Source organism: Suricata suricatta, chromosome 1 (assembly GCF_006229205.1).
Source record: "Suricata suricatta isolate VVHF042 chromosome 1, meerkat_22Aug2017_6uvM2_HiC, whole genome shotgun sequence".
In the NCBI taxonomy this organism is placed as follows: Eukaryota; Metazoa; Chordata; class Mammalia; order Carnivora; family Herpestidae; genus Suricata; species Suricata suricatta.
The window spans coordinates 163,968,574-163,995,256 of NC_043700.1; the positions used below are offsets into that span (position 1 = coordinate 163,968,574).

Sequence of the window (26,683 nt, forward strand, 5' to 3'; positions counted from 1 at the left end):
ACAGCGAGCTGAACCCTCTGCCTGAGATGGGGTGCAGGGGAGGGAGAGGCTGTGTGCTAGGGGGCCGGGCATACTCATGTTATAAAAAAGCAGCAGATAAGATATACAGAAACTAGAAACACAAGCAAGGGTCCTGTAGGTCTCTAGCGCTACACCCTTCCATATTTGCTATGGTGTGTTGTGGGGGGAGGGGTCTCCAAGACTCTACGAAGAGGGCTTGGGAGTCGAGGAAGCCAGAAGCCCCAAATGAATCCACCTGCCTGGGGACTGTGAGGACAGCTCAGAGGAGCAGCAGTGAAGGTGGCATAGCAGTGGGAAGGCCAGGGAAGAGAGCCAGGCAGAGGGTCCAGGGCAGACAGAAAGGCAGATGGGGGGAAGGGCGCTCCCAGACAGGGGCTCCCCTTGAATAGCCCACCACGCCCCCGGCTGCCCCCTTCCAGGCTGAGATCTGATAGCAGAGGCATGCAGCACCCAGGTGGCAGGGAGGTGGCAGAGATGAAAGTTAAGACCTGCATAAGCTTGAGAAGAACCAAGAAAATGCTGTAGATGAATTTTTATATTTAATGCATGAGATAAAATTATCCTTTGAAATAAATAGCATTTGTTTTTGCATCTGCAAGGGGAATGACACGGATACTCTTCAAAAGGGCTGAAGGTCAGGGCTTTTGTTTCTTGATTAAAGTCAATAAGACTATAAAGAGGAACATATATTCAGCCCGTCGGAATACAAAACGCTGAGTTCGGTCATAATTGCTCTCGCCTATTACTACTTACAGAGCACTGGGTTTCAAATCGTGGTTCTTGCGATTTTCTGAGACCCCTCTGGGTGCAAAACCACCAAGCACCAGCACAAAAGGTCAGTGCTGGCCGGAGGGGTGTCTGGGGACCGCCCACTAGCAGCCACTGCATGACCACTGCCCTAGACATCCTTGCCCGCTCTTTTGCCTTCTTCTGGACGATGGAGGGAAATGGTCAGGGTCATAGGAACACAAACCCAGGGCTGAAAGGGGCACTAAAAGATGATGTAGCTCGGGGCGCCTGGGTGGCTCAGTTGGTTGAGCGTCTGACTTTAGCTCAGGTCATGATCTCGCGGTTCGTGGGTTCGGGCCCCGCGTCAGGCTCTGTGCTGACAGCTAGCAAAGAGCCTGGAGCCTTTCTTTGGATCTGTGTCTCCCTCTCTCTCTGACCCTCCTCTGCTCATGCTGTCTCTTTCTCTCAAAAATAAAATAAAAACATTAAAACAAAACAAAACTTAGCTGAACTCCCCGCCTTCCCAAATGGGAAAACTGAGGCTCAAAGACATAAAAACTCACATTGTTTTAAGCAGTACTGTGTGCTAGGCACTGTGCTTCACCAGTACCCACTGACTGCATCCTCACAACCACCTGATAAAGGCAGCAGGGCTGCCGCTTACTACCCAGGAAAGCAGCCTCTTGACCCCGTGTGCCTCAGTTTCCTCATCCATAAGTCACGGACAACAATGGCATCCACCTCCCACAGCTGCGTCACGGAGACTAAATGGAAAATCCTTGTGAACCCATAAAATCATACTTGGCCCAGGGTCAGTACTGAATTCCAATTACCAACTCTTACTCTCACCCTGGCAGAATCCTTTTGCGTAGACTTCTCCACTGTTGGACAGGGGCTGGGGATAACAAAGAAATCGGGTCTCCTGAAGACCAGTGGGGAAGACAGACATTTATTCTATGAGGAAAAGAACAGTGTTGTCTCAGGGGCTCCCCCCAAGAGGAGGCCCCCGTCCCTGCCTCAGTGTGTCCAGAACCCTCACATGTGAGGAGGCAGCGACGTGCCGCAGAGGGACGGCCACCCTCGCAGTGGCTGGGATGCCCCGTTGGCCTTTCTCTGCCTGGCTGACTCCCTCCTCCTTTGAAGCTCGGCTCCAAGGTCACACCCCCTCTGGGGGGACTCCACTCCCCACTCTCTGCGGCGCCTCCTTCATGTGGTAGAGCTCAGGCAAGCTCCCAGAATTCTGAGAACAGCATCCCTGGGGTTGACATCATGGTCATGAGCAGAGACAAGGAATTCAAGAGGAGCTCAGGGAAGCAGGAGATCACACAGCATGGAGCACCTTGGGGGAAGATGAAGCAGGAGGGAGAGAGGCAAAAGAGGGACAATCTGGATGGAGGGGACCAGGACACACGTGCACAGAAGGAGAAACAAGCAAGGCCCTTGTGTGGCACCCAGTTCCGGCCCAAGTGGCAGCCTCTGCTCTTCTTACCAGGTTTAGTCTTAAATTGTGCAAAAACTATTATAAAATTTTATATCAACTTTATGCATCTACACATGAGTACACAGATACCTGGTATTTATGTATACATATAGCTTTATTTATAAACCGTTATACGGAAGGTTTTAATCACCCCTGTGACCAATCTTTTTATCCGAAGAACAATGAAATGAAACTGTGTCCCCAAGGAGGGAGCAGAGTAGGCCACCATGAACAGACCAGCGTGAGAAACGACCTGCAGAAGAGCCCACAGAGGGAGAGGGGCAGAGGGCCACCGTGGAAGACCAACCGCCAGGAGAGACAGCCCGACCTCGCCCTCCCGCGGGTGTGGGGAAGGGACAGTGTTGGAGGCAGGGGTCAAGCGCTAGGTGCTGGAGCATGACCGGGAAGGTGGAATGCCAGGGAGGGAAGGTCTCTCCATACAAAGTGCAGGAAGGCAAACCTCACAACGCCTCTGGGACTTGCGGGTAGTTCCTCAGGCCCCCGGGAAGGTGTGTGTGTTGGGGTGGGGGAGTCCATGCAGACGGTAAGAAATGAGTCAGGTCCAGTGGTGAGCAGCTGCCTGTGCTAGTCAGCAAGACCGCCATCCTGACACCAGAAGTGACAAAATGACCAGCCGCTGGGTTCAGTTTCAGAGAGCCAGTGAGCATTTCGTGTGCAGAGTCACTGTCACCCACACTTAGCCCTCTGATCTCAGCCAGATGGAGCTTTTAAAAGGTGTCAGACCATCTGACATTGATCGTTTACACCCATGATGACTGCTGGTCAAGAGCACCCCGCTTGGACTTCACTCTGAGTACAGAGGACACGTGTCTCCCCGACCCCCTCCTCACAACAGCACACGTGGTCACCATCCAGAACCTAGCCCAGGAGTTCCGTCTACAAGAGCCGATCCGAGTGTGGTCTCCAGGCCAGCAGCAGACCAGGATCACCTTCTTGCTTGGTCAACCTGTAAATTCTCAGCCCTACCTTAGACCTAAGGTTCATGAATTCCAGGGTGGGACCCAGTGATCTGGGATTTAACACCTAGAATTCTTCGCACATTAAAGTTCAAGGATGCCTGGCCTCTGGCATTCAGCATTATTTTCCGTCACTTACTCTAGATTGTTGGTTTACCTTAATTGGTGGCTTCACATCATATGACATAAGGAAATGGAGTTACGGTTTAAATAACTAAGGACTGTATCCATTATGGATAACCTGACCACTAAACAAAAATTTTAAATACAACAAATCTTGATTTTCAAACACCAGCCAAATCTCATTTTAATCTTTGTCAGAGGGAATGGTTCAAAATAAAATTCACACCATTTTCTCAAGAAATGCATTCAGAAAGTTGTTGCACACCCCCCTCTGCTGACCCAGATCAACTACCCCCACTATTACAGTGATAATAAATTTCCTTCCAGAAAACTTCCAGATATGAACAAAAATAGTCAGAAACACAGACCGATGAGTCACCCAGCAGAAACAGAAAAACATACTACTAAAAGCTAAGATCACGATTTCTCAATTCGTGATATTTGACCATCTGCAGAAAAGCAGCTCATCTGTTTACAGCATGGCTTCCAGCACCTTCTCCCTGTGCACCTCCCCCAAGGAGGAGAGCCCCTGCCCCCTGCCCTGCAAGAAAAGTGTGCTCAGTTTCAGGGCGGGGGGAGGGGGGCTCTGCAACAGCTCCTACTGGAAGCCTAGAGAGGAAATGCGCCCCCTCCCCAACCACCACAGCACTGGGTACTGGGGGTCAGAGTTAGACAAGGTACAAGTTCGCGCCTGCATCGTGGAATGAGAGCTCTCCGACTACACCCCATAGAGCTGATGGCGAAGTCCGCGCAGGGGCCAGAGGCGGGGTGGGGGGCACACAGCTCGGCTGCTGCCGTAACAACACACCACAGGCCGAGCGGCCACGACGACAAACACCTGTTCCCCACAGTTCTGGAGGGGGGAAGTCCAGATTCAGAGTGCCATCACGCTCGGGCTCTTGCAGAAGGCCTTTTCCCCGGACTGCCTCCTTCCTGTTGGGCCCCCACGTGGGGAGAGAGCCTGCTCTGGTCTCTTCCTCTTACTTACAAGTAAGGCCTGTTCCTGTCTCGGCCCTTACGGCCTCATCTAAGCCTGCCTCCCAGAGGCCCCACCTCCAAACACCCACACATGAAGTACTGGAGCTTCATGTGAATTTTCCAGGGATGCATTCAGCCCATAGTAGGAGCTACCATGGTCCTGAACTACCGCTTCCCTCCATTTCGGCAGAACAGTTGGATTTCATGTTTCCTAGGGCCTTTAAAAACTCTCCTTTAAAAAGAGCTCAGTCAGGTGGCACTGGAGTGACTCAAAGGTTAAGCCTCCAACTCTTGGTTTCAATTCAGGTCATGATCTTAATTAAGTTCCACTGAGTTTGAGCCCTGCATTGGGCTCTGCACTGGCAGCACAGAGCCTGCTTGGGATTCTCTCTCTGCCCCTCCCCTGCTCCCTCGCGCTCTCTCTCAGAAACAAACAAACAAATAAATAGACTTCAGTCAGGGAGCATTTTGGTGGCTCAGTTTGTTAAGCATATCTGATTCTTGATTTCAGCTCAGGTCATGATCAGAAGGCTCATGATATCCAGCCCCCTGTCAGACTGCACAGACAGTACAGAGCCTGCTTTGAATTCCCTCTGTCTCTCTCTCTCTCTCCCTCTCTCTCTCAAAATAAACAAGATTTTTTTTTAACTAAAAAGAATTTAGTCAGTAGGTAAGAAAAAAGTTTTCAAAGTACAGGTAACAAAGTTTTACTATGGCTGGAAGGAACAGAATGGGATGATGGACTGGCAAAAATCAGAACTTTTTTTTTTTTTTTTGGCAGCGGGAGGGGAGAGCAAGGAGGAGCTGCTTGGCTAAGATGCCTCGCACCCAGCCCGAAGCCACCCTGCCTTCTGAGTCAGTAGCACTTGCCATCGACACCAACGTGACAGCTGACTTGCCAGGTGACCACCTTGGACATTTCAGCCTGTGGCAGCTCTTATAAACCAGTTCCTGGGACAGGGCTTTGAAGGGGACTATCCTCTGGTCTACGTTTTAGGCCCCTCCCTCACCCAGCCTCCTTCCTCGTCGACACAGGACAACCTGACATCCCCCCCGCAGGAAGCAGACTGCAAATAGTACTTCCAACCCAGCCTGCTCCAGGGCGCCCGCAACGCACATGCTGCCGAGCCCCCAGACCGCCTGGGGTGCCACCCCAGTGCTCCAACAACAAGTCCAATTCCCAGTGAAAGTCACTTGAACATTTGTACGATGATGCAGAAAAACAGAAAAATTCCACAACCTCAAGACAGGAGACAGACAATCTGTCGATATAAAAATCATAGAAAACACAGCTGATCCTTGAACAACGCAGGAGCTAAGGGAATGACCCCCGTGCAGTTGAAAATCCACACCTAACTTTGGACTCCCTCAAAACCCAACTCCTAACAGCCCACTGGTGACTGAAAGCCTTACTGATAACATAAACGGTTGACTTATCACACATTTTGTTCATTATCTGTATTATATACTGTATTCTTATGACAAAGGTAGAGAAACAGAAATGTTAAGAAACTCTTAAGGAAGAGAGAATACCTTTATAGTACTATACTGAAAGAAAATCTGAGTAGAAGTGACTGTGTGGTTCAACCCCGTATTGGTCAGGGTCAACTGTACATTCAAGGTGAAAAACATGAAAGTTTTGTGAAGGAATGAAAAGCCAAGATACTGTTTCTGCCACACAGACAGTTACAATCAGGTAGACATAGTGTATTTAATTTGTGCCTAAAGTTTGGCGTGGAAAAAGACCATTTTATCCTGACAAAGTGGCAGGCTCCAAACGTTCGTGTTTACGGCACAGAAGAGCATTTCATGATAAGACCACAACGGGACCCTCGGGGGAGTCGGAAAGGCTCTTCCCCTCTGCAGTGCAGCTCTCCAACTCAGAACCTTGAACTTGGCTATACCTGCACTCAGCTCTTCTCCTTTCTTCCCCCTTGGTGTCTCTTCTGTCTCCCTTACTGTACCTGCACACCCCTCTGTCCAGCCCAAACCCACTTTCAGCCCGGTTCTTGGTACCATGCTTCACATGCAGCTGTGCACTCAGAACACTCATACGCTAACACAGTAAATCTACCCCCCTGTGACAGGGGTAGGGACTGGATTTTGCATGCACATTTTAGACTTTCATTAAAACCCATATCACTGTACCCTGATGACATGGGATAAAGTCCGAGAGTCATAGAGAGAAAGGGTCACGTTGAGAAAAGCTGCTGCAGCCACAGAGAGGTGGGACGTGCCCCCGGAAGGCAGTGGCGGAGCAGCAAGGAAGGAACGGACGCAGCGCACGGGGAAGGAGAGAACTCGGTCCAGTCAAAGCCTCCATGGCGCGGCCCGATCTTCAGTGACCAGTAAAATGGAAACCGATGGCACAAATGGTGACTTTCAAGAAGAGGAGCTGTCCCTCTGGCCCAGGAGAGGGTTGTTGGATATGTCGACTGGGGTTTCTCCCCCCGGCAAAAAGTATGTTAACTCATTGCAGGGGAACTGGAAATACCAAAAAGTACGAAAGAAGATGCAGATGACTATAATCCCACCTCCCCAAAATAAGTTCTTTCAATATTTTCACATATTTCCCTCGGGTCTTTCTGTGGATGTGCGCTGCACATATAAAAGTACCTTCCATCTGCAGCAGTCTGAACAGAGTCCTGGGTGTTCGTTCACATGGCACCATCTCTCTTCGGCCCAGACCCCACCTCCCTCTGAAAGCATCACTATGGGGCGTGAGCATCGGAAGCCCCAGATGCACATCAAGCAGGAGCAAGACCCAGGGGACAGTGCGATCGCGACCTCAGACCCATAGAAAGGGGTCAAGGTGGGGTGGGCACACTTAAGACTCCCCACTGGAGAGGAGGATTTGGAGCTATTCAGCCAGAAATAATATAAAATGAGATCACTTCATGGACCCCTAATGCCCAGAGGAGAGCTGGAAAGACCTTTGGTGAGAAACCTTGTCATGTAAAGGCGTTCAGGAGAGGGGCGCCTGGATGGCTCAGTTGGTTAAACGCCCAACTTCGATTCAGGTCAGGATCTCATGGTTCATGGATTCGAGCCCTGCATCTCTGTCTCTCTCAAAAATAAATAAACTTAAAAAACCACAGTGGGGGTGGGAGTGTGCGGAGGAGAGAAACCGTGGGTACTGTAAGGATGAAATCTATGACCAAAAAGGAAAAAAAAAGTCAGAGGCAGAAGAGAAGGCAAGACCCCAAAGGCGCACACAGGTGACCTGTACGGGCCACAGGGACACCTCGAGGGGGCTGTGCTCACAGGACGGTCCTGCAGGAGGACTGTGACCTTAGCCCCACACAAACTTTGCTGCGCTCGCCACCCCTCCCTGCCGCCTCCGGCATCTGCGGCTAAGAACTGGAGCCCCACCCATCCCATTACACAATGCTTATCTGGATATGATCTAAGGCCAGACTCCATGAAAGGAAGCCCATGACTTAAAAGTTAGGAAATACTTTTGTGCTTTGCTGGGGAGAGGGGATGGGGAAGTCCACACTGTGAAACAAGAAGTTTACGGCACTGACCCCGGTTCTTTCCCCGACTGGACACAGTGCTCAGTGGGCTGTATGTGGAAATGTGACCTTTCCACCTGGAAAACCCCGGCCCCACCCACGTCCTGAAGGAAGCCAGCTCGGGGAGCAGTAGTCATTTTGTGATGTCCACGACTGCTGGGCAGCTTGGGCTTTCACTGTGTAAAATCTGGGCCTCTCTCCATGGGAAAATGGAAACAAACTGAGACCACTGAAGTGGCTTCCATCTCTTCAAAGTCTGTACCTTGATGTTCATTCAAAACCTTAAGAGACTTCAAACAATCTGGTTTATGAGTTAAAGTGGACGTGTCAAGTTCGAATGTTCCTGAAAACTGTTTTTGTAGTAAGCAAATTTTTTAAACATTACCAGAGCTGACTTCACCCAAAAAACTCATTAAAGTAACATTTCCTTTCAAAAGTCTCTCCTGACCATAATTGAACATGGCACATCCCAGAGCACTGAGCTTCCATTTGGAATTCATAAGTGAGAGGATGTGTGCACCGGACAAAATGAATTTGAAACACTGGCTGTACTGATTGGACAAACAAAAAGCAAGTTGGTAAAGACTCACATATGTCCACTCTGAAGGATGGACACTTCTCTAAACATCTTGGCACAACACAGGAAACCTAGTGCTGTGCGCACAGCCCAAAACCGGCACCTTAAATTCCGGAGAAGGTCAGCCTGGCAGGAAACTACCCTCCCAAGAGCCTAGGAACCGTGTGCTTATCCATCTAGGTCACAGCGCTCTGCACTTGTCATCCCCAGGACACCTAGAAAGCTGTGGGGATGACTTTAAGGAGCGTAACATCTATGACATTTCTTCTTCGAAAGAATTCTGGTCTTTTGTCTTTCCCCATCAAGGGACTGAAGACAAATCAGTCCCCTGTATCTGTCAGCACTCTTGGCCTGTGTGTGGCTTTCCCCCTGTAAGTCCAGAGCACAGGGCTGCTCAGCCAGGTGGGCCCTGTCACCACAGGTGTGCCCCTGGGGCGGGGCGGGGTGGGAGCAGGATCCAGGTTCTTCTGGCTGTGACTGCAAGTGATCACATGCACTCGGCACAAGCTGAAGCAGTGGTGCCAACCACCTGCACCCTGCCCAGGAGGCTCATGGAGGTTCTTTTTGGCAATGTGCGTGTCCTCTATATGCCCGAGTCTCTGACTGCCCAAAAACACCCCTTTGCTTGTCCTACAGTGATGATAAAAGGGAAGGTGGCGGGGGCGGAATTAAGGATGGCTGCCATTTGTGGCGGGGACCGAGAAGGCAGCTGACTTTGTTCCCTTCGGAATCCTATTGGGAACAGACTGTCTACACTTTTATGGGCCCTCCGTCTCTTGGGTACTTTTTCTCTGGTTGTTCTAACATCCCAGGTTCCACGAGGTGGGTGCTATTACCATGCCCGAGAGACAGCCAAGGACTCTGTGGCAAGAGCCGTTGGCCAACGGCTCATAAATGGAGGAGACAGGACTCAAGCCGAGACCTAGTCTGACCTAAAGATCCATACTCTTCAACTCACCACCAACAAAAGAACAAATAACTCCATTACAAAGCAAGCAAAGGATCTGAAAAGACTTTTCTCCAAAAATGAAAACGAATGACCAATAAGCCTATGAAAAGAAGCTCAACACCACTACTCACCAAAGGAATGCAAATCAAAACCACAATAGCGAGATCACCTTTTACCCATAAGGATGGCCACGTCAAGAAACCCCAGAACGCCACCCCGAGTGAGGATGCGAGGCCGGGGCACTGCAGGCGCCGGCGGGAATGTAAGTGGGGCAGCAGAGGGGCAGTCTGGCAGTCCCTCCCGATTACCCACAGAATGCCCAGGTGACCCCGTGATTCCACATGTAGGTATGTATGGAGAGGAGCTGGGAGCATGATCTTGGGCAAGTATTTGCACACTCGTGTTCACTGCATCATTATTCACAACAGCCAAAAGGTAGAAACAACCTAAATATCCACTGACATATGAATAAACAAAATGTACCCCCCAACACACACACAGCGGAATATTTTCCAGCCTTAAAAAGGAAGGAAATCCTGTCATACGCTGGATGAGCCTTGAGGGCACTATATTAAGAGAAATAAGCTATCACAAAAGGACAAATAGCGTGCTGATTCCACTCACACGAGGCAGCTAAAGTAGTTGAACTCCTAGAAAACAGAAAGTAGAACAGTGGTTGGCAGGGGCGGGGAGAGGGAATGAAAGAGTTAGTGTTTAATGGATATAGAGTTCCAGTTTTAGTTCTGAGGAACTACTGCACAAAAATGTGAATTTACTTAACGCTACTGAGCTATACTCTTAAAACCGGTGAAGATGGTAAATTTCATGTGTTTTTTTTTACAACTAAATTTTTTTTAATATTTTTTAAAATCCATGCTCTTAACCAGAATGCTGTGCTGATTACCCAGCTGACCGTGCCTTTCTGAAATTCTGTAGGACCCTTTTCCTCCCAAGGAGCCAGACGCCATTTGCAAAAAATATTAATTACAATGGGAGTTATCAACTAGCCCCAAATTTTAGTCTATTTCTCCTCATGACAAAGAAAACAGAGGACCACAGGCTGGAATGAGGCAATGAAAAAAGCTAGAGGGCCCATTTTTAAGACTCTGGTGAGTCAGAAAAAAGGCAGATGTGAAAGGAGAGTCTTGATGTAAACGCAGATCTGCCATTCCAGGATATCCTCCCAAAGGTCACTCCAATTCAAAACATGAAGTCAGAACATTCCCGAGCCCTGTCTCTCTGCCATACACACGTGTCTCTCCCTGGGGCTGCGGTTTTCCAAGGCCACGCACTTTCGCTTTATTCAGGCCCTAGCTTTGTCACTGTGCAACACTGCCTCTCGTGGAAGGGACATCTACTGCCCACCCCATGGTACAAAGGAAGGGGCTGAGGAAAGGTAGTAGGCCCACGGCCCCAGGGTTGCGGGGCAGCACTGGCACCCCACACCCAGACCCACCCACCTCCGCAGTTCCTAACCAGGCCGCCCTGCAGTGGCCAACGCTGGGGCACTGACCCTCGATGCTATTCCTAAATACGATGCAGATGAAACCCCTCTGGGCCATGTGGTCCTTGAGATTCAGCCTTCTCATCTGCAAAATGCGCAGTGGGCTAAGAATCCCTTTTCTTTCTAACCTGCAAAGCACCAGATCAACTAAGTTGCCAACAATATCAAAGAGACTTTACTGAGCTCCGCAGACTCAGGGTATCACAACAGGAGCATTAAACAGAGGCTTTTAACAAACAAAAAAGCCTTGGACCCTGCCATCCCAGAGTCCACCGTCTCGGACAAGAACCAGTACAGAGAGACGTGCCAAAGACTATGGGGACAGAACTGTGCCATCCCCAAAATGATGAAGTAGCAAAAGGACGATTATGAAACCATTTCTGACCCACAGCCGGTAAAACGGTTGCCGGTCACAACCAAAGAAGCTGTCGTGACCCACTGAGGGCAGGGCAGCCAGGGACTGCGGTGGGGAACCAGAGCTTACGTTAATATGGGCAACCAGAACAGGCAAAAAGCCTGCACTGAGGCATCCAGGGGCAATATACCACTGGGTCATTATACCACTAAAAATAGATACCATGTGTTGGTAAAACTGGACAGCCACTTGCTAAGGGTGAAATCAGGGGCGCCTGGGTGGCTCATTCGGTTAAGCGCCTGACTTCGGCTCAGGTCATGATCTCACAGTCTGTGAGTTCAAGCTTCATGTCAGGCTCTCTGCTGTCAGCACAGAGCCCGCTTCAGATCCTCTGTCTCCCTCTTCCTCTGCCCCTTCCCCACTCGTGCTTACTCACTCTCTCTCTCCCCCCAAAATAAACAAACATTTAAAAAGGATGAAACTAGATCTCTATCTTACGACATACACAAAAATTAACTCAAATGGATTAAAGACTTGAATGTAAGACCTGAAACCATAAGATCCCCAGAAGAAAACTTAGGCAGTGAGCTCCTTGACATCAGTCTTGGTGAGATTTTTCTGGCTCTGACTCCAAAGGCAAGGAAAACAAAAGCAAAAGCAAAGTAGTGGGATGACATCAAACTAAAAAGCTTCTGCACCATGAAGGAAACCATTATCAAAACGAAAAGGCAACCTAGTGAACAGGAAAAGATGTTTGTAAATCCCATATCCAACAAGGGGTTAATATCCAAAATATATAAAGAACCCATACAACCTAACAACAGAAAACAACCCAATTAACAAATAGGCAGAGGATCTAAAAAGACAGTTTTCCAAAGATGACATACCTATGGCCAACGGGGCCATGCAAAGATGTTCAACATGACTAACCACCGGAGAAATGCAATTCGTCACAATGAGCCATTGTCTCACAGCAGTTAGAAGGGTTACCAAGAAGACAAAAAGATAACAAGTACTGATAAAGATGTAGAGAAAAGGGAACCCTCAGCACACTGCTGGTGGGAATATAAACTGGTGCAGCCACTATGGAAAGAACCTACAGCGGTTCCTCAAAAACTTAACAATAGAACTACCCTATGGTCCAGCTATTCTGCTTCTGGGTACTTATCTAAAGAATACAAAAACACTTATTTGAAAAGAGATGTGTTCCTACGTTCACAGTAGCAGTGTTTACAATAGCCAAGAAAAGGAAACCACCCAAGTGTCCACCGATGGATGAAGGGATACAGAGTCTGTGGCACACACCCAGTGGAATACTATTCAGCCATAAAAGAGAATGAAATCATGCCATTTCTGACAATATGGATGAATCCTGAGGGTACTATGTTGAAGTGAAAGAAGTCAGAAGAAGAGAAACTGAATGACTTCGCTCATGTGGAATCTAAAACAAACAAACAAACAAACCAAGATTTCCAGACTGGCCGTTATCAGAAGGGAAGGAGGCTGGGGGTTGGTGGGGGGACAAAATGAGTGAAGGGGACAACTGTACGGTGATGGGTGGTCACCAAACTTTTGGAAGTGATCACTTTGTAATGCATACAGATGCCAAATTATATTCACCAGATTTTGTTCTTTCCCTTTCCTTTTCTTTTTGGGATCAGGCTTTTTAACCCACCCCCCATTTTTCCCGGTTGGGAGGGAGAAAGGGAAACAAACCACAAGAGACTCTTAACAACAGAGAACAAACTGAGGGTTGCTGGAGGGAGGTGGGCAGGAGGGGCTGGATGGATGAGAGGTGTTAAAGAGGGCACTTGGTGGGATGGGCACTGGGTGTCGTATGCCAGTGATGAATCCTGAATGCTACTCCTGAAAGCAAGAGTGCACTGTATGTTAACGAAAATATATAAAAATAAATAAATAGGGGCGCCTGGGTGGCTCAGTCGGTTAAGTCTCCGGCTTCGGCTCAGGTCAGATCTCATGTTCATGGGTTTGAGCCCTGCATCAGGCTCTGTGCTGACAGCTAGCTCAGAGCCTGGAACCTGCTTCTGCTTCTGTGTCTCCTTCTCTCTCTGCCCCTCCCCCTCTCATGCTCTGTTTCTCTGTATCAAAAATAAATAAAACATTAAAAAAATCAAAAATAAATAAATAAATAAACAAAATGAAATTTAAAAAATAGATATCATGATATGTTTGCTTTTGCCATTATCACTGATGTAACTTCTTTAGAAACAATAAAACGCTATATTATCGGGAACCTTAGAATAACTTCAACCAGAGTTTAAACTTCTAACAAACTATGCTAATTTAAAAATAGAACACACTGATTTGGCCTAACCTATCGATTACAATTCCAAAAAAAGAGGTTTTTAGTGGTATAGCCAGAGCAATCCAAGAAGATGAAATGTGGTATCTTTGAAGCTACCAGATATAGAGAAAGTTCCATGGGCTTTTAACTTTCTTAACTTTTATTTTTTTTTATTAAGGTTCAAACTATTCTCTGAAACCATAAGCATAACATACTGTAATTTTATTTCTGCTGCAACCAGAGAAAATTTGGAATCTCAAAGATCATTAGGCATCAAAGTGCTCTGAGACACTTGCACTTGCTCCCGGGATGGTGACAGGTGAGTGGCACTCGGGAGGCAGAGGCACCTGAGGCACAAAAGAGGACAGTGGCCAGAGGGCAACAAGAACACCCTTCAAAGGAGGGTTTGGGGGTGCTGGGGGGCTCAGTTGGCTGAGTGTCTGACTTCAGCTCAGGTCATGATCTTGCGGTTGGTGGGTTTGGGTCCCGCGTCGGGCTCTGTGCTGACAGCTCAGAGCCTGGAGCCTGCTTCAGATTCTGTGTCTCTCTCTCTCTGCTCCTCCCCTGCTCATAGTCTATTTCTCTCTCTTTCTCAAAAATAAATAAATATAGAAAAAAAAAAAAAGGATTGTATCTCTTAACTTTTAGGCTACATTTCTCAAAATTAAGGCTGTCACTTTCTCAGCTCAAATTACTGGTTATGCCAAGTTTAATAATAACATAGAAGAAAGCGGGGGGGGGGGCGGGAATCACCAAATGAGCATCTGTAGTTCAAGGCCACGAGAGAGAAGTAATTTTATAACCAGGCCCATTTCCAATGAATCTGAATACTCACTATCATGATTTGTGACAGGAATGCATTTCCATTATAACCCTCTCTGAGACTTGATTTGTTTTTAACATCTTTCCTTTTTTAATGTTTGTTTTTGAGAGAGAGAGAGAGAGAGAGAGAGAGAGAGAGAGAAAGGGTGGGGGTTAGGGCAGAGAGAGAGGGAGATAGAATCCCAAGCAGGCTCTGCACTGTGAGCACAAAGCCTGATTCAAGGCTCGAACCCACGAACCCTGAGATCATGACCTGAGCCAAAGTTGGACACTCCTGAACATCTTTTTTTTTTAAGTTTATTTATTCTTGAGAGAGAGAGAGAGAGAGAGAGAGGGAGAGAGAGAGAGAGAGAGAGAGAGAGAGAGAAAATGTAAGTGGGGGAGGGGCAAAGCGGGAAGGGGAGAGAGAGAGAATCCCAAGCAGGCTCTGAGCTGCCAGCACAGAGCCCAATGTGGGGCTCAAACTCATGAAAGTGTGAGATCATGACCTGAGCTGAAACCAAGAGTCCAAAGCCTAAGTGACTGAGCCACCCAGATGCCCAGGAATGTCTTTCTTAATTAGAAATTAAAACTTTTTCCTACTATCAAAATGTCACTACATTATAAAGTTGAAAAAGAGAGAGGGGTAAAATACCACCTGTCATCACAACTTCCCAAACTTCTATAAAATATCAGTATGCACCTTTCTATTTTTTTCTCCATGTGGCTATCTTAATTTTTACATAGTGTGATCTGAGCAGTTACAGTAAAATTCCCATATTTAGTTAATATTCCAGAATCACTTTCCTGAAACTAGCAGAAACCCAGCACCATCCGTGCAGCGAACCCCACGCCCGGTCCCGGAGCTGTAACAGAGCAGCCCCTGCCTCCGCGGAGCTTTAACTCGGCTCCAGAAATGCCTGCACTGCTTGCGGGGGCCAGGCGGGGTGTGAGCGGGCCCAGGACACCCCTCGCCAGCAGGCCGCCCACGTCATGGGTCTGAGGGCCACGGTGAGCCCATGGACGGCCGCCAGCCTTGCTTCCTCCAGGGACTCCTTGGCCACCTCTGGTGCTGAGCCGCGTGACAACTCCCTACCTTGCTCTAAGAATCCCAAATCCTTATTACTGGGAAAATACATTAATCAAACTTCATTCTCAACAGAGGTATTTTTTTTAATGTTTTTATTTATTTATTTTGAGAGAGAGAGTGAGAGCGCATGCACGGTGAAGAGGCAGAGTAAAAGGGAGAGAGAGAATCCCAAGCAGGCTCTGGCCTGCCGGTGAGGAGCCCAGTGAGGGGCTCCATCTCACGACCACAAGATCATGACCTGAGCTGAAATCAAAGGACGCTGAACCCACTGAGCCACCCAGGCGGCCCTCAGAAGAGGAATTCTTGACAGAAGGTCACCATCTTCTTTCCAAGTACTTCTAGGAATAAGGAACATACACACTTGCCACACACAATTTCACGTACTTCCAGATAGGCACTAACTGTAAAAAGGCTAGTGAGCTCCAGTTATGTTCCAGGTTCCTCATGGTTCTGCCTTTGGCTGGTAAACAACATAACCAACAAGAACACACTGAGGTGGTGGCAGGAAGCTGCGCCTCCCCTCCCCGCACAGGCCCCGCCCACTCCCCCGGCTGGACACTCCCTGGAGTGGGTCCCCTCTGCCATGCTGGCACCACGCTTCTGTCCTACCCCTCCTCAGAGGGCCTACCCTTGAGTTGGGCCAATCAGCTCCCAAGGGTCTGGGGCAAAGCAGACTGGCATGAGGTGACTGGAGGCCTCCGGAGCGAAGAGGTCACAGACCTGGAGGCCGGTGTGACCCCACGGGAGTGTCGAGCCAGCTGGGAGAGCTGGTGTGTGGGAAAAGAGGAAACCAGAAGAAAGAAGAAAAAATACATGGCCCCAAAGAGGGAGCCAGAGAGGCTTCCTTGCTTCCTGACAACTAGTTTCCAGCTTTTGCCCTTATCTTGATTTCTAAAAGCCTCCTTCTGATTAAGCTTGCTTGAGTCATTTTCTGTTTCTTGCAACAAAACCATCATTGACTGACTAAGGCTCATCTGTTTCCCCGAGCACTCCCTGAGCGCCGCCTATATGCAGTGGGCATCTGAGGACAGCCGAGCGCTGCGAACAACTTCCTCCCTCAAGAAACTAGAAACCGGTGGATCGGCAAGATTGGAACATCATTAGGGAAAGCGGGCTGGTGATAATCAGGGCTGGCTTCACGGACAGAGAAGTGAACGTGGCTGTGACAGCCAGAAGTCGAGTTCCTTTACCACCGACTGCCTGTGTGACCTTATGTTGGTCCCTTTCCCACTCTGAGCCTCTGTTTCTTCATCTAAATGAGAAATCTGAAATGTGACTTTCGAAGTCCACATGTACTTTTATAATTCCTTAAAAGCAGTGGACTCAACACCTCTTACATATCCAGTAACAATATTTGTAGAGACCGTGTTGGTTGTGGAATGTCTATAAGCCCTGCCCAGAGTTCACAACTTCAGTTAGGAGATGGCACAACGCAAGCGCCACCCTGAAGGCCGCACCCGTGGCTCTGAGTGGTGGAGTCAGGGCGGAAGGAGACCTCCAAGCGCTCATCATCCTGAGCAGCCATGTGCAAGCAACAGAATTTGACTAAGGGCAATGTTCTAGAGCCAGACGCTGGCCCCATGTGGTTCTTGAGTGCTTGAAGTGGGGCTAGAGTGAGGAGCGAACCTCTGTGCTGTATTTAAGGGCAGTTAGTTGACATTTAAGTTTAACCAGCTTCATGTGGCTGGTGCAACTACCAGCACGGACCTAGAGGTCGAGAGAGAGAACCCGAACACAAGGTGAGTAGCTCTCCAGCAGGGACAAGCATAGAGAAGGAGGGGCCGATTATGTCTGAGAAAAAAGAGGAAGAGGCAGTGACACTGAAGTGGCCTGGAAAGACTAGGAGAGTCTATCAGTGCTCATGTGCAGTACGTTGGGTGCAGAGGGGACAAGAGGGTAAGAGGAGCTTTCTGGGCGAAGGACACCATCCATGAGAAACTATGGCTGCAAGGAGAAACACAGCACATGATGAGCAGTAAAGCACTGCACACGGGAGCTGACGCGGTCCCCTGGCTCCCCACCCCACGTCCGTCCTTCTCTTCATCCTCACAACAGTAGATATTATATAAGGCAGCGACATGCGCAGGTGAAATTTAATGTCTCCCAGCCTCCCTTGTGGCAATGAGTGGCCCAGGACACAGTTCCAGATAATGAGACCAAGTGGGGCTCTACAAGAGATTTCTGCAAGAGTCTTGCTCTCCCTTGATATAGAGAGGGATCCCTCTTTCCTCCTTGTTGCTCCCCTCTTCACTCAGCTGGGAAATGCAGGGGAAGCTGGAGGGGGGGCAGCCATCTTGTGACCATGAGGCATGCAGGAGCATGAAACAGGAGACCAGAAAGGATCCCAGGTCGCTGGTAAGACCATGGAGCCAGTGAACTAGTCTTGCTCTAACATTACCCAGACTACTTTTTTTTTGTGAGAAAAATCGGTCCCTCCTTAGTTATGCCAGAGTAACAAGACTTCTAGTACATTCAGTCAGACATTAAATGAAACCTAGAGGTAAGGAGCTAAAAAAAAAAAAAACATGCACTTGGCAGGACAGAGAAAACTGGGCAGTAGGAGCTGAGGAGGAACCCCCACCAAGTGAATGGCAACCCAGGGACTCTGCTGCAGGCCAGTAAAACCTCTGGTCTAACCGTAGGCACCCAGTTCTATGCCGGGACATACACCAGGTATGACACACTACAGTGTTAGGAAGTGGGGAAAAGAAGATCCGGAATGTGGAGCGTACCGATTTCTCTAGGGGAGAATGAGGAACACAGTTTGCAAGCGGTGGCAGGAAGAAAGACCGCTCTGTTAAGGCACGGACTGTCACCTCTGGCCCCCACAGTCTGCAGCCTGGCAAGGCTGAACAAGCCAACTGCCTCGGTCACCCGCCCTGCCCCCAGCCCCCCGGCCCATGGCCAGTGCCAGGAAGAAAAAGAAAAACTCCCCCTCAGTAACTGTTTGGGGAAAGATGACGCTGCAAAAAAAAAAAAAAAAAAAAGAAACAAATCTAAAACCCGAACCCACTGAGGTAAGACTACAACCTCTCATCACCAGAACTGTCCTCAAGCTAACACACCTGGACAGGAAATGAACTAGGATACTTTGACTTTCTGTGAAAAACCTATTGCTCTCTCAAGGACAAAAATGCACACTTTGGTACTACAGATGATTTTCAGAATTACAGAAGACCATAATGTAGCGTCTCTAGATCCGTAAGTGAGGTTTAACATCTTGTCAGTATCTATTCCGCGAACACTTTCATTCATGTGAAAGTCATAAAACAAATTTACTTGGGGGAAAAATCCATTTAGAGAGGCGTTTAATGCATCCCTTGGCTTTACCTCAGGATTCTACAAAACCGAGAACTTGCCAAGCTGTCGTTCTGGAGCTGCTCGCTCTTGTCCGGTGGGAACGTGCGGCTTTGCCACCTCCAGGAGATACGCGTCCCTTCATCTGAATCCACGAGGTTGACAGAAACCATTCAACTAGGAAGACTCTAATTCTGTTTTTTGAAAACTACGACACAATAATGCCTCAAGTGGGTGCTGAACTGGGGGCTAACGCTGAATTTGAGAGTCCTCAGCCTAAGAATGGTTCTTTCACCGATCACACACACAAACTTAAGCAAATATTTCTAAAACGCGACAGTTCATCACTGGGTTTAAGAGACTGGATTTAGAACCGACGTGGCCTGCCTCATAGCTGCTCGAACTAAGGCCGGGGGCGCTGCAGCCACACTGACCGGCACCCCTAGCCTCACCTCCCAGATAACGGGCAGAGCCACCTATGGCACAGAGTCCTCGTGACAATTACCAGCATGGAAGAGGGCAAACACCACATGCTTAATACACGGCAACGGTAATTATGATGCTAGTGTTAATATTTGGTTACCTTTATTGCAACAACAACAAAAAAGGGTCTGTTGGTTGTTTCATAATCTGCCATCGAATGCATTTCTAATTCTCAATCTGCTGTGCATTTCACGAAGAACCACTGAGGGCCTTTTTGGTTGGAGTTTAAAGCCAAAGAGGATGAACCCTTGCCTATCAGGCACCGCGGTGTGAGATTCGGAGGGCTTCAAAGTGTGGTCACTGAACCCGCAAGCATCAGCGTCACCTGGGAACCTGTAAGAATGCAAATTCCCAGGCTCCCCCAAGAATTACATGTCCAGAACCAGGAGGTTGGAAACTGAGCAAAAGCAATGCATGTTGAGTCCTCCACAGCGGTTATGAGCACCCTCAGTTTGAGAACGGCCAAAGGAAATGCAGTCTTGGGTCAATACCGCTAACCTGTGGCCCTCTGATGGCCTCTTTGGGATGAGGAGAGCCATGGGGGCCCTGACAGCGGCTCCCCTGACCCTTCCCTTCTCCAGGTGCTTCTGGGGGCAGCACCAGAGTGCCCACACCCTCAGCCTGAAGCAGAAGAAAGGCTAACAAGGCCAGGCAGCAGAGAAGCCTGGTCCTGGGGCACCAAATCCCACTGGCCCCCGCTGGCCTAACAATCCTAATGGTCAGATCACAAGTGACAACTCAACCCCCCCCCAGGAGGAGGTGTTCACACTACGTTATCCATAAAAACCCTTTCTTAACATGCATCCACACAGAATCACATCCCTGAATGTTCACAGCAGCACTGTTCCTAAGAGCCTACAGGTGGGGAGAACCCAAATGTCCCTCAACTGGTAAACAGTCAAACAAAATGTGGCCCATCCCTACAATGGGATATTAATGGACCATACAAAGGAATGAAGCACTAATATGTACTACAAATGATGAACCTTGAGAACACGCTAAGTGAAGAAAGCCACACACAAAGGACTACAGAGGGTGCAATTCCATTTATATGACATGTTCTCAACAGGCAGGCAAAGAGACACAGAAAACAGATGAGCAGCTGAGGTTTGAAGGAGGCGTGGACACATGGGAAGTGGTGGCCATGGACTCCTTTCTGGGTGGACTACAACGTTTTAAAATTAGATTGTGCTAATGGTTGTACAACTCTGTGAGTATAGGATAAAAACAATGCACACTTCAAATGGGTGAACTGTGCAGTACATGAGTTATATTGCAATAAAGCCAGTTTTTAGAAAAAGCAACCCCTTCCTGCCAAATGCGTCCTCGGACCTATGATGGATGGGAGAGCCATCCGGGTCACATGAGCAAGCCACAGGGTGAACCGCACAATTGTGAGAAGGGCCAAGAGGGTTGTGTGGGAGGCAGGCACCTCGGGTGCAATATATAAGAAGCCCTCATTCTCAGGACTGTGTAGGTGCAGGATCAGTACCTGGGGGTCCCTGAGAGTGAGTGTCTCCTTTAACTTCTGCACGCAGCACACCTGCTTGCCTCACCCAGGTCCTATCCTGATTTGAGCCTGTTTCATGTTCAGATAGGTCTACTGATTTTACTCCCCTAAAACCAGTTTCAAACTTCTTACCATTCCCTTGCTCTATAAATGTCAGTGACTCCCGACCACCTACAACTCAAGACTGAAAAATGACAAATCAAGATCTTCCACTTTGGACTTTAATCCTGCAGGCACACAGGCACGGGCTCGGGGGTAAGATTGGCCCTAAGGAGGAAATCTCTGCCAGCTCAGGCATGGAGGCAGGGATCAGAGCCAGGCCTTCAGACCCTGGGACCCCAGGGCCCAAGCCCTTGGTCCTCTGCCCTGAGCCTTCCTACCAAGCAGCAGAGGCTGAGATGGTATCTCTGAATCGTCAACCACCTCAGCTCTGGGCTTGGCACCAAGTGTTAAGGACAGGTTGTTTAAACACCAATGGTTAATTAGGAAGAGCTCTGTCAGGGCTCACTTAGAATTGTTATCATGCACAGAAATAGGAAACTGAGGCAAAAACTTGCCATTCGCTATGGCCTCCCAGAGTCAGTAATGATGTGCCAAGAAGCACAATAAAGGGGGAAAGTTCTAGTAGCTTCAGACTATAGGAAGCCATGAACAATCAGATTTCTGGCTTACAATGTTTTATCTTGAACCTGGTCTTTATTCACCACAGAAAAGCAAAGTTATATGGAGAGAAAATTAGGAACTGTTTTAAAAAACCATGGGACTCTGGCAATCAGAGACCATTTTTTTTCTTTTCTTATTTTACCCATGTCCTAGAACCCTGTAGGAAAAGGAAAAAAATTTCAATTTCAGAAGGTGGCTCTCCATTCGAATAAGCTGTAAATGAGCAAGGAAGATACGTACTGTAGCAAAAACAAGACCAAAAACAAAATCACAGGGAAGAAGAGGGATTTTTGAGCTTGGAGAGAATGTAGGCCCATCAAGACACAGGGAACAACACTGCCACCAAGTGGTGATGGTGCCTCAGGTCACCCTCTGACGTCTAGACCAGTGATAACTGGGACAGCAATCAGATTCCTTTGTGGGGAGTCTTGTTTGTTTGTTTGTTTTTAAGATTTCATGCCCAGGCCCCATAGGCAACGGACTCAGTGAGGCAGAATGCAGATGGCAGGTGCAGCCCATATTTTAAAATCTCCCCAAGTGACTTTGGTATACATGGTGAAAGCTAAGAACCAGGGATCAAAGCAAAAGGTCATACATGACCTCATATATGACGCTCATATTTTCAGTAAAGTTTTATCTGTAGTCATTCTGCTTACATGATCCATTAAAATTTACTAAAGGTATATAAGTTATTTAAAATTTGATTATGTACAACACAAATCAGAGTTATACAATAGTTTGTTTTTCATGATATAAAGTAATGATTATAAAGGTTCAGATTATATTCCTTAGTCTTAGTCGTTACCATTTACCTCTAATCCAAAAGACTTCAGCTTATCATAAACTAGACACAGCTCCAGTCACAGCACAAAACCCTTTGAAGGTTAGTTCACCGGACCATTTGCTTATACAATGGGTTTCCAATCAATAAATCTTATCTATGTTAGATGGGCTTTCCTTTGTTCTCTTTTAAACAAGGCATGTAAAGCCTGATTGCTTCTACTGGTGGTCAAATCTGTAAACACACAATATAATCTGAAATGCTTCAATGAAAGGCATCAGACTAACAACAAAATCGTTTCTCGGCACACAGAGGTAAATAAGGATTTTTCCTCTTTCCAGAGTCTAGAGTTGCCTTAAAAATGACTTCTTTAACACCAAAAAATTATCTTTTGTATGACACACAAGAGGGCAAAATTAAGCAGTGTTTCTAATACCAAGTACCTGGTCGGGAGCTGACTTTCTGCATTTTTGTAGGTCTGACAGTCAGGTCAGGGCTCACTGCTAAGCAAACAGACGCCTCCAGTCTCTGAGGCCTGGGGGTCACCCAAGACACAAAGCACCCCTGGAAAATAAGGCGGCAGGAAAGAGGCAGAGCGCCTTGTGCTTGGTTTCATTTGGCGCATATCAAATTCGTCTTACCCCTTTTGGCACATGTTTATCACTGCGTTTTTTCCCCACCTTTTCTTCTCCAGGTAGCACAAACCTCCTCAAAAAATGTCACTGATGACCCAGATTTCCTGGAGGTCTGGGACTCATGGGTGACTCCTTAGGGCATCCGCAGTGACGCAGAGCAGCAGGAAGAGGCACGGGAGCCCCCTTCTAGGTCTAGAAGGTCTGGGCTGGCTTTCCCATGGCTGCTCATTCGGATCCCCTGCTATCCATAGTGCACCAGCACCATCAGCATCACCAGGGAGCCTGTTAGGAAGGGAGACCCTCTGGACCCATGTGGCCCCCTAGGACCAGAACCTGTCTCTGTGCAAACTCCCCAGAGCACCCTAAGCACACGAACATTCGAGACCATGTCCGGAGGAAGCCCCTCAATACATAGGTTCATCCTTGACTGTGTCTGCGGGAACGAGATCATCTCTCCTGCTGTATCTTCAGTTCAGGCCCATGGTGGGATCAAGTGTGGGAAGGCTCTAAAAACGAGAAGGCTGCCATGCGGACCTCCGAACCATTCCCCCTTGGAACAGTTGTCTGAGCTCGGCCGTGCCCGACAAATTCGGCCCGAACCATTCCCAACTCTCAGCAAGCTTTGCCCTGCAGTGGATTTAACAGCACCCCCACGATACCACGTCTGTGGAGTGTATAGTTTACCAAGTACGGACCTTTATAAACTCAGCATCCCACAAACTCCTGCCCCAAAGAACTCAGAGCATGAAGGAGGGCGCACGTGTTTTCCTGGGCGTTTCTGGGGCAGTAGCCCTAAGTGGTCACCACAAACTTAAAGCATCACTGAAGACTTTTGCATTAAATTTAAGCAACCAGGCAGCTTTCTGTATTCTACTGATGTTTGCTTTTTTACAAAAACATTTGCCTTGCCCAGTCTTCAAGTACAAATTGATGATTCTCCCACTTACAATTTCCTTTCAGTGCATTCATACACCTGACCTGCCCCTCTGAGGTTCAGAATGGAAACCACCCCTCCTCGGCTTTGCTCAAGTCAAGCACGGATTCCTACAAGAAGCCCACTGGTCTCTGTTGAATTACAAAAGTAAAAGTCTGGGATTTCGGAACGTTTGTGCTGGTCGACTAGACATATGCAAGTACATTTCCAAACAGAAATTAACTGCCTACCTATTCCAGATGGGTCTCCAAAACATAAAATTCAGGTTCTTTCAGCCTAATTATTTCACAAAGATTTCATATATAGACGGTGAAACACTCCTGACTAAATGACGGGCTGATATTGTTGGAGACAACATTTCTCCAGTTCTGTCACCACCTCTGCCCACACGGCCTTTGCAGTTTCCTCTCTTTCAGCACTATAGTTAGTCAGAGCCACATTCCTCGCTCACTAACACCTATCTTCGCCAGATTTTATTAGCCCATGTATTAAAAAATTAGAACCCCAAAGTTACAGGAAATTCTATTTCCACTTCCCTCGTTTCCTTACTGCTATGCGAGCAGCTTTTAAATTACTGGTGCTTTATTAGTATTTTGTAAGTGGGATGAAATAGGTGGCACAGTACAACTGCCTCACTTTTTCAGCCAAAAAAAAAAAAAAAAAAAAAAAGGCTAAAGGATTTCCTGTCTAACTGAAGTTCGCACTGCCAGAATATAAAAACAAAACAGTCATAGGTAGTCACTCCAAGCATCTGAAACATTTTAAAAAGGCACAGTTCCGGGATCCCTGCAAACACGTTTCTGTTCACCAGGCCCAAGTCAGGGAACGAGCTCAGAGAGGCCACCCCTGACAGCCGGGCTGCTCACGGGTCCGGCCCCCAGGGAAAGGTAGGCACAGAAGCCACAAGCCACCTCTAGCAACACACACTCTGTGGGGGGACAGTCTGGCCAAAGCAGCGACCTTGGGGCTGTAAGGTATCTGAAGATCTAGAGAAGTCCCAGGTACAAGGGAACGCACAGAGAGCCACAGTGTGGGTCCAAGCAGAAAGCGGTGGCATCTGTGTGCCCTGAAGATGGGGAGCAAACAGTGGCAGGAGACGAAGATGCCTTATTTGGGAGAAGAAAACTCACAGACATATATTGAGAAATCTCTCTCCCTCCCCTGCACACTCGAGTCCCAATATGGACATGGAGGAAGAGACAGCTAGCTGACCAAAGGCGAGTCCACACGTTAAAAGAGTCGGAAACATGTGGTTGCCTGGCCGACAGGGGGACCCGTAGACAGACAGAATAAAGCCAGGGCAGGCGCCTGCAGGGGAGCTCCTGGGGGGACGGAGCTCCCGGAGAAGAGGCACACCCCGGAGTGATACTGTGCTTCTCTGGCCACAGCCAGGCCTGCGTGCAGTCCACAGCATGAGCTTCGGAGCAGAGATCCATGTCCTCTAGTCCTGCCTCTGTCGCCCACTAGCTCTGTGGTTTGGGGAAAGTGATTTAAGCCACTTCAAGCCTCTGCTCCCTCATCTGTGAACCGGGTGTAATAAAAATGCCAACCTTCATAAGGTTGACTGGGAAGGAAATAGTTCCTATAAAGCACCTGCCAGAGTAATGGCATAAGTGATGATTATTATACCAATCCAGAGTGCTAAATGCTTCTGTTCTCTCTCTTCTCTCTTCCCCTCTCATACAGAGTACCTACAATACAACCTCAAAATTCATGCAGTTTTTAATTCTATAAAAAGAACATAAAGGACATGTTCCTACAGAGGAGGAACGGAGAGGGGAGTAAGAAATCACTAACGAACACGTAAGTTTGTAAAAATCTGAGCCATTTACTTGCCTTCCTTTAAAAGTCATCAAACCCCTAAGGACTAGAGAAACCAATGACAGAAATCATAAGTGACGGCCAGAGCATGCTCAGAGCAGATAAGTGCTGCGGGAAAGTCAGGATAAGGAGGTGAGGAATGTCTCGTGGTAGCAGGGGAGGGTGCAATTCAAAGCACAGGGGCCAGAAGAGGCCTCGTTGAAAAGGAAATGTTAAGAATGATCTGCAGCAGGTGAGGGGGTGAATCATGAGGATGTCAGGGAAGAGCATTTCAGGCTGAGGAACAGCCATACAAAGTCCTCAGGTGGGGCGTGTGTGGCAAGAGAAGCCACACAGAAGGGCCACAAAAGCCCCCATCAGTGCAAACAGGTGGGCAATGGGTCCCGGTGCTCACCTGCACGCATGGGGGCCTCCCCGGACCCTTCCTGCAGGAGCAGACGGGGGACGGACAGTAGCTCCATAGCTGGGGCCCAAGGGAAGACCCGGTGAGGAGTCTGGACAGGGCGGGCAGGAGCAGGGTCTATGCAGGGCTCTGCTGTGTTCAGCACTTAAAGGCACAGAGGCATGGCCCGTCAACTTCACACTGGTGTCCACAACATACTCATCGCTAGCATCAAGCTTCAAAACCACCGCGAAAGGAGGGCCTGAGGGGCTCAGTCGGCAGCCTGGCAGTTCTGAGCCCACTTCAGAATCTCTGTCCTCTCTGCCTCTCCCCAACTTACACACAGGCTCTCTCTCTCTCTCAAAAAAAAAAAAAAAATTAAAAAAGAAGAAGAAAAAAGAAACCAATAAAATCCCAAAAAGGCTGGCCAAAATCAATGCTCTAGCACTTCACAGGTACAAGGTGTTTGGAAACAGCTTTCTTAAAAAATCTCTTTCGAGCGCACACAGCAACCAGCCCAAGTTTAAATAACAGCTAACGCTCCAAGGACGGGATCTAGTGAGAGCCAGGAATGTGAGTTAATTACTCAGAGCAGGCACAGATTATGAAGAGGAGGCCACACTGAGAAAACACTGGCCACTCAGAGGCGGTGGCGCAGGGGAGGGCCTGGCCGGGCAGCGGGGGGCCTGGGTGGGCGCAGGGCCCCGCAGCAGGGGCAGCGTGCGCTCGGAGGCGGTAGGGGAGGGCCTGGCCGGGCAGCGGGGGCCCCGGGT

The 26,683-nt window shown here is 48.4% G+C and overlaps 1 protein-coding gene across 5 annotated transcripts in view; it reads right to left on the minus strand.

Moving 5' to 3' along the window:
- Positions 1-26,683, minus strand: part of TBC1D1 (TBC1 domain family member 1) — a 230,817-nt gene that overhangs the window by 53,727 nt on the left and 150,407 nt on the right. Inside the window, exon 1 of one of the 5 annotated variants that reach the window (XM_029947472.1) lies at positions 12,096-12,210. The exons of the other annotated variants lie outside the window; for them this stretch is intronic. Within the exon in view, the coding sequence (XP_029803332.1) occupies positions 12,096-12,114 (19 nt within the window). The 5' untranslated portion in view covers positions 12,115-12,210. Of the gene's footprint in view, positions 1-12,095; positions 12,211-26,683 lie in introns of those variants that run through there. 5 annotated transcript variants of the gene reach the window in all.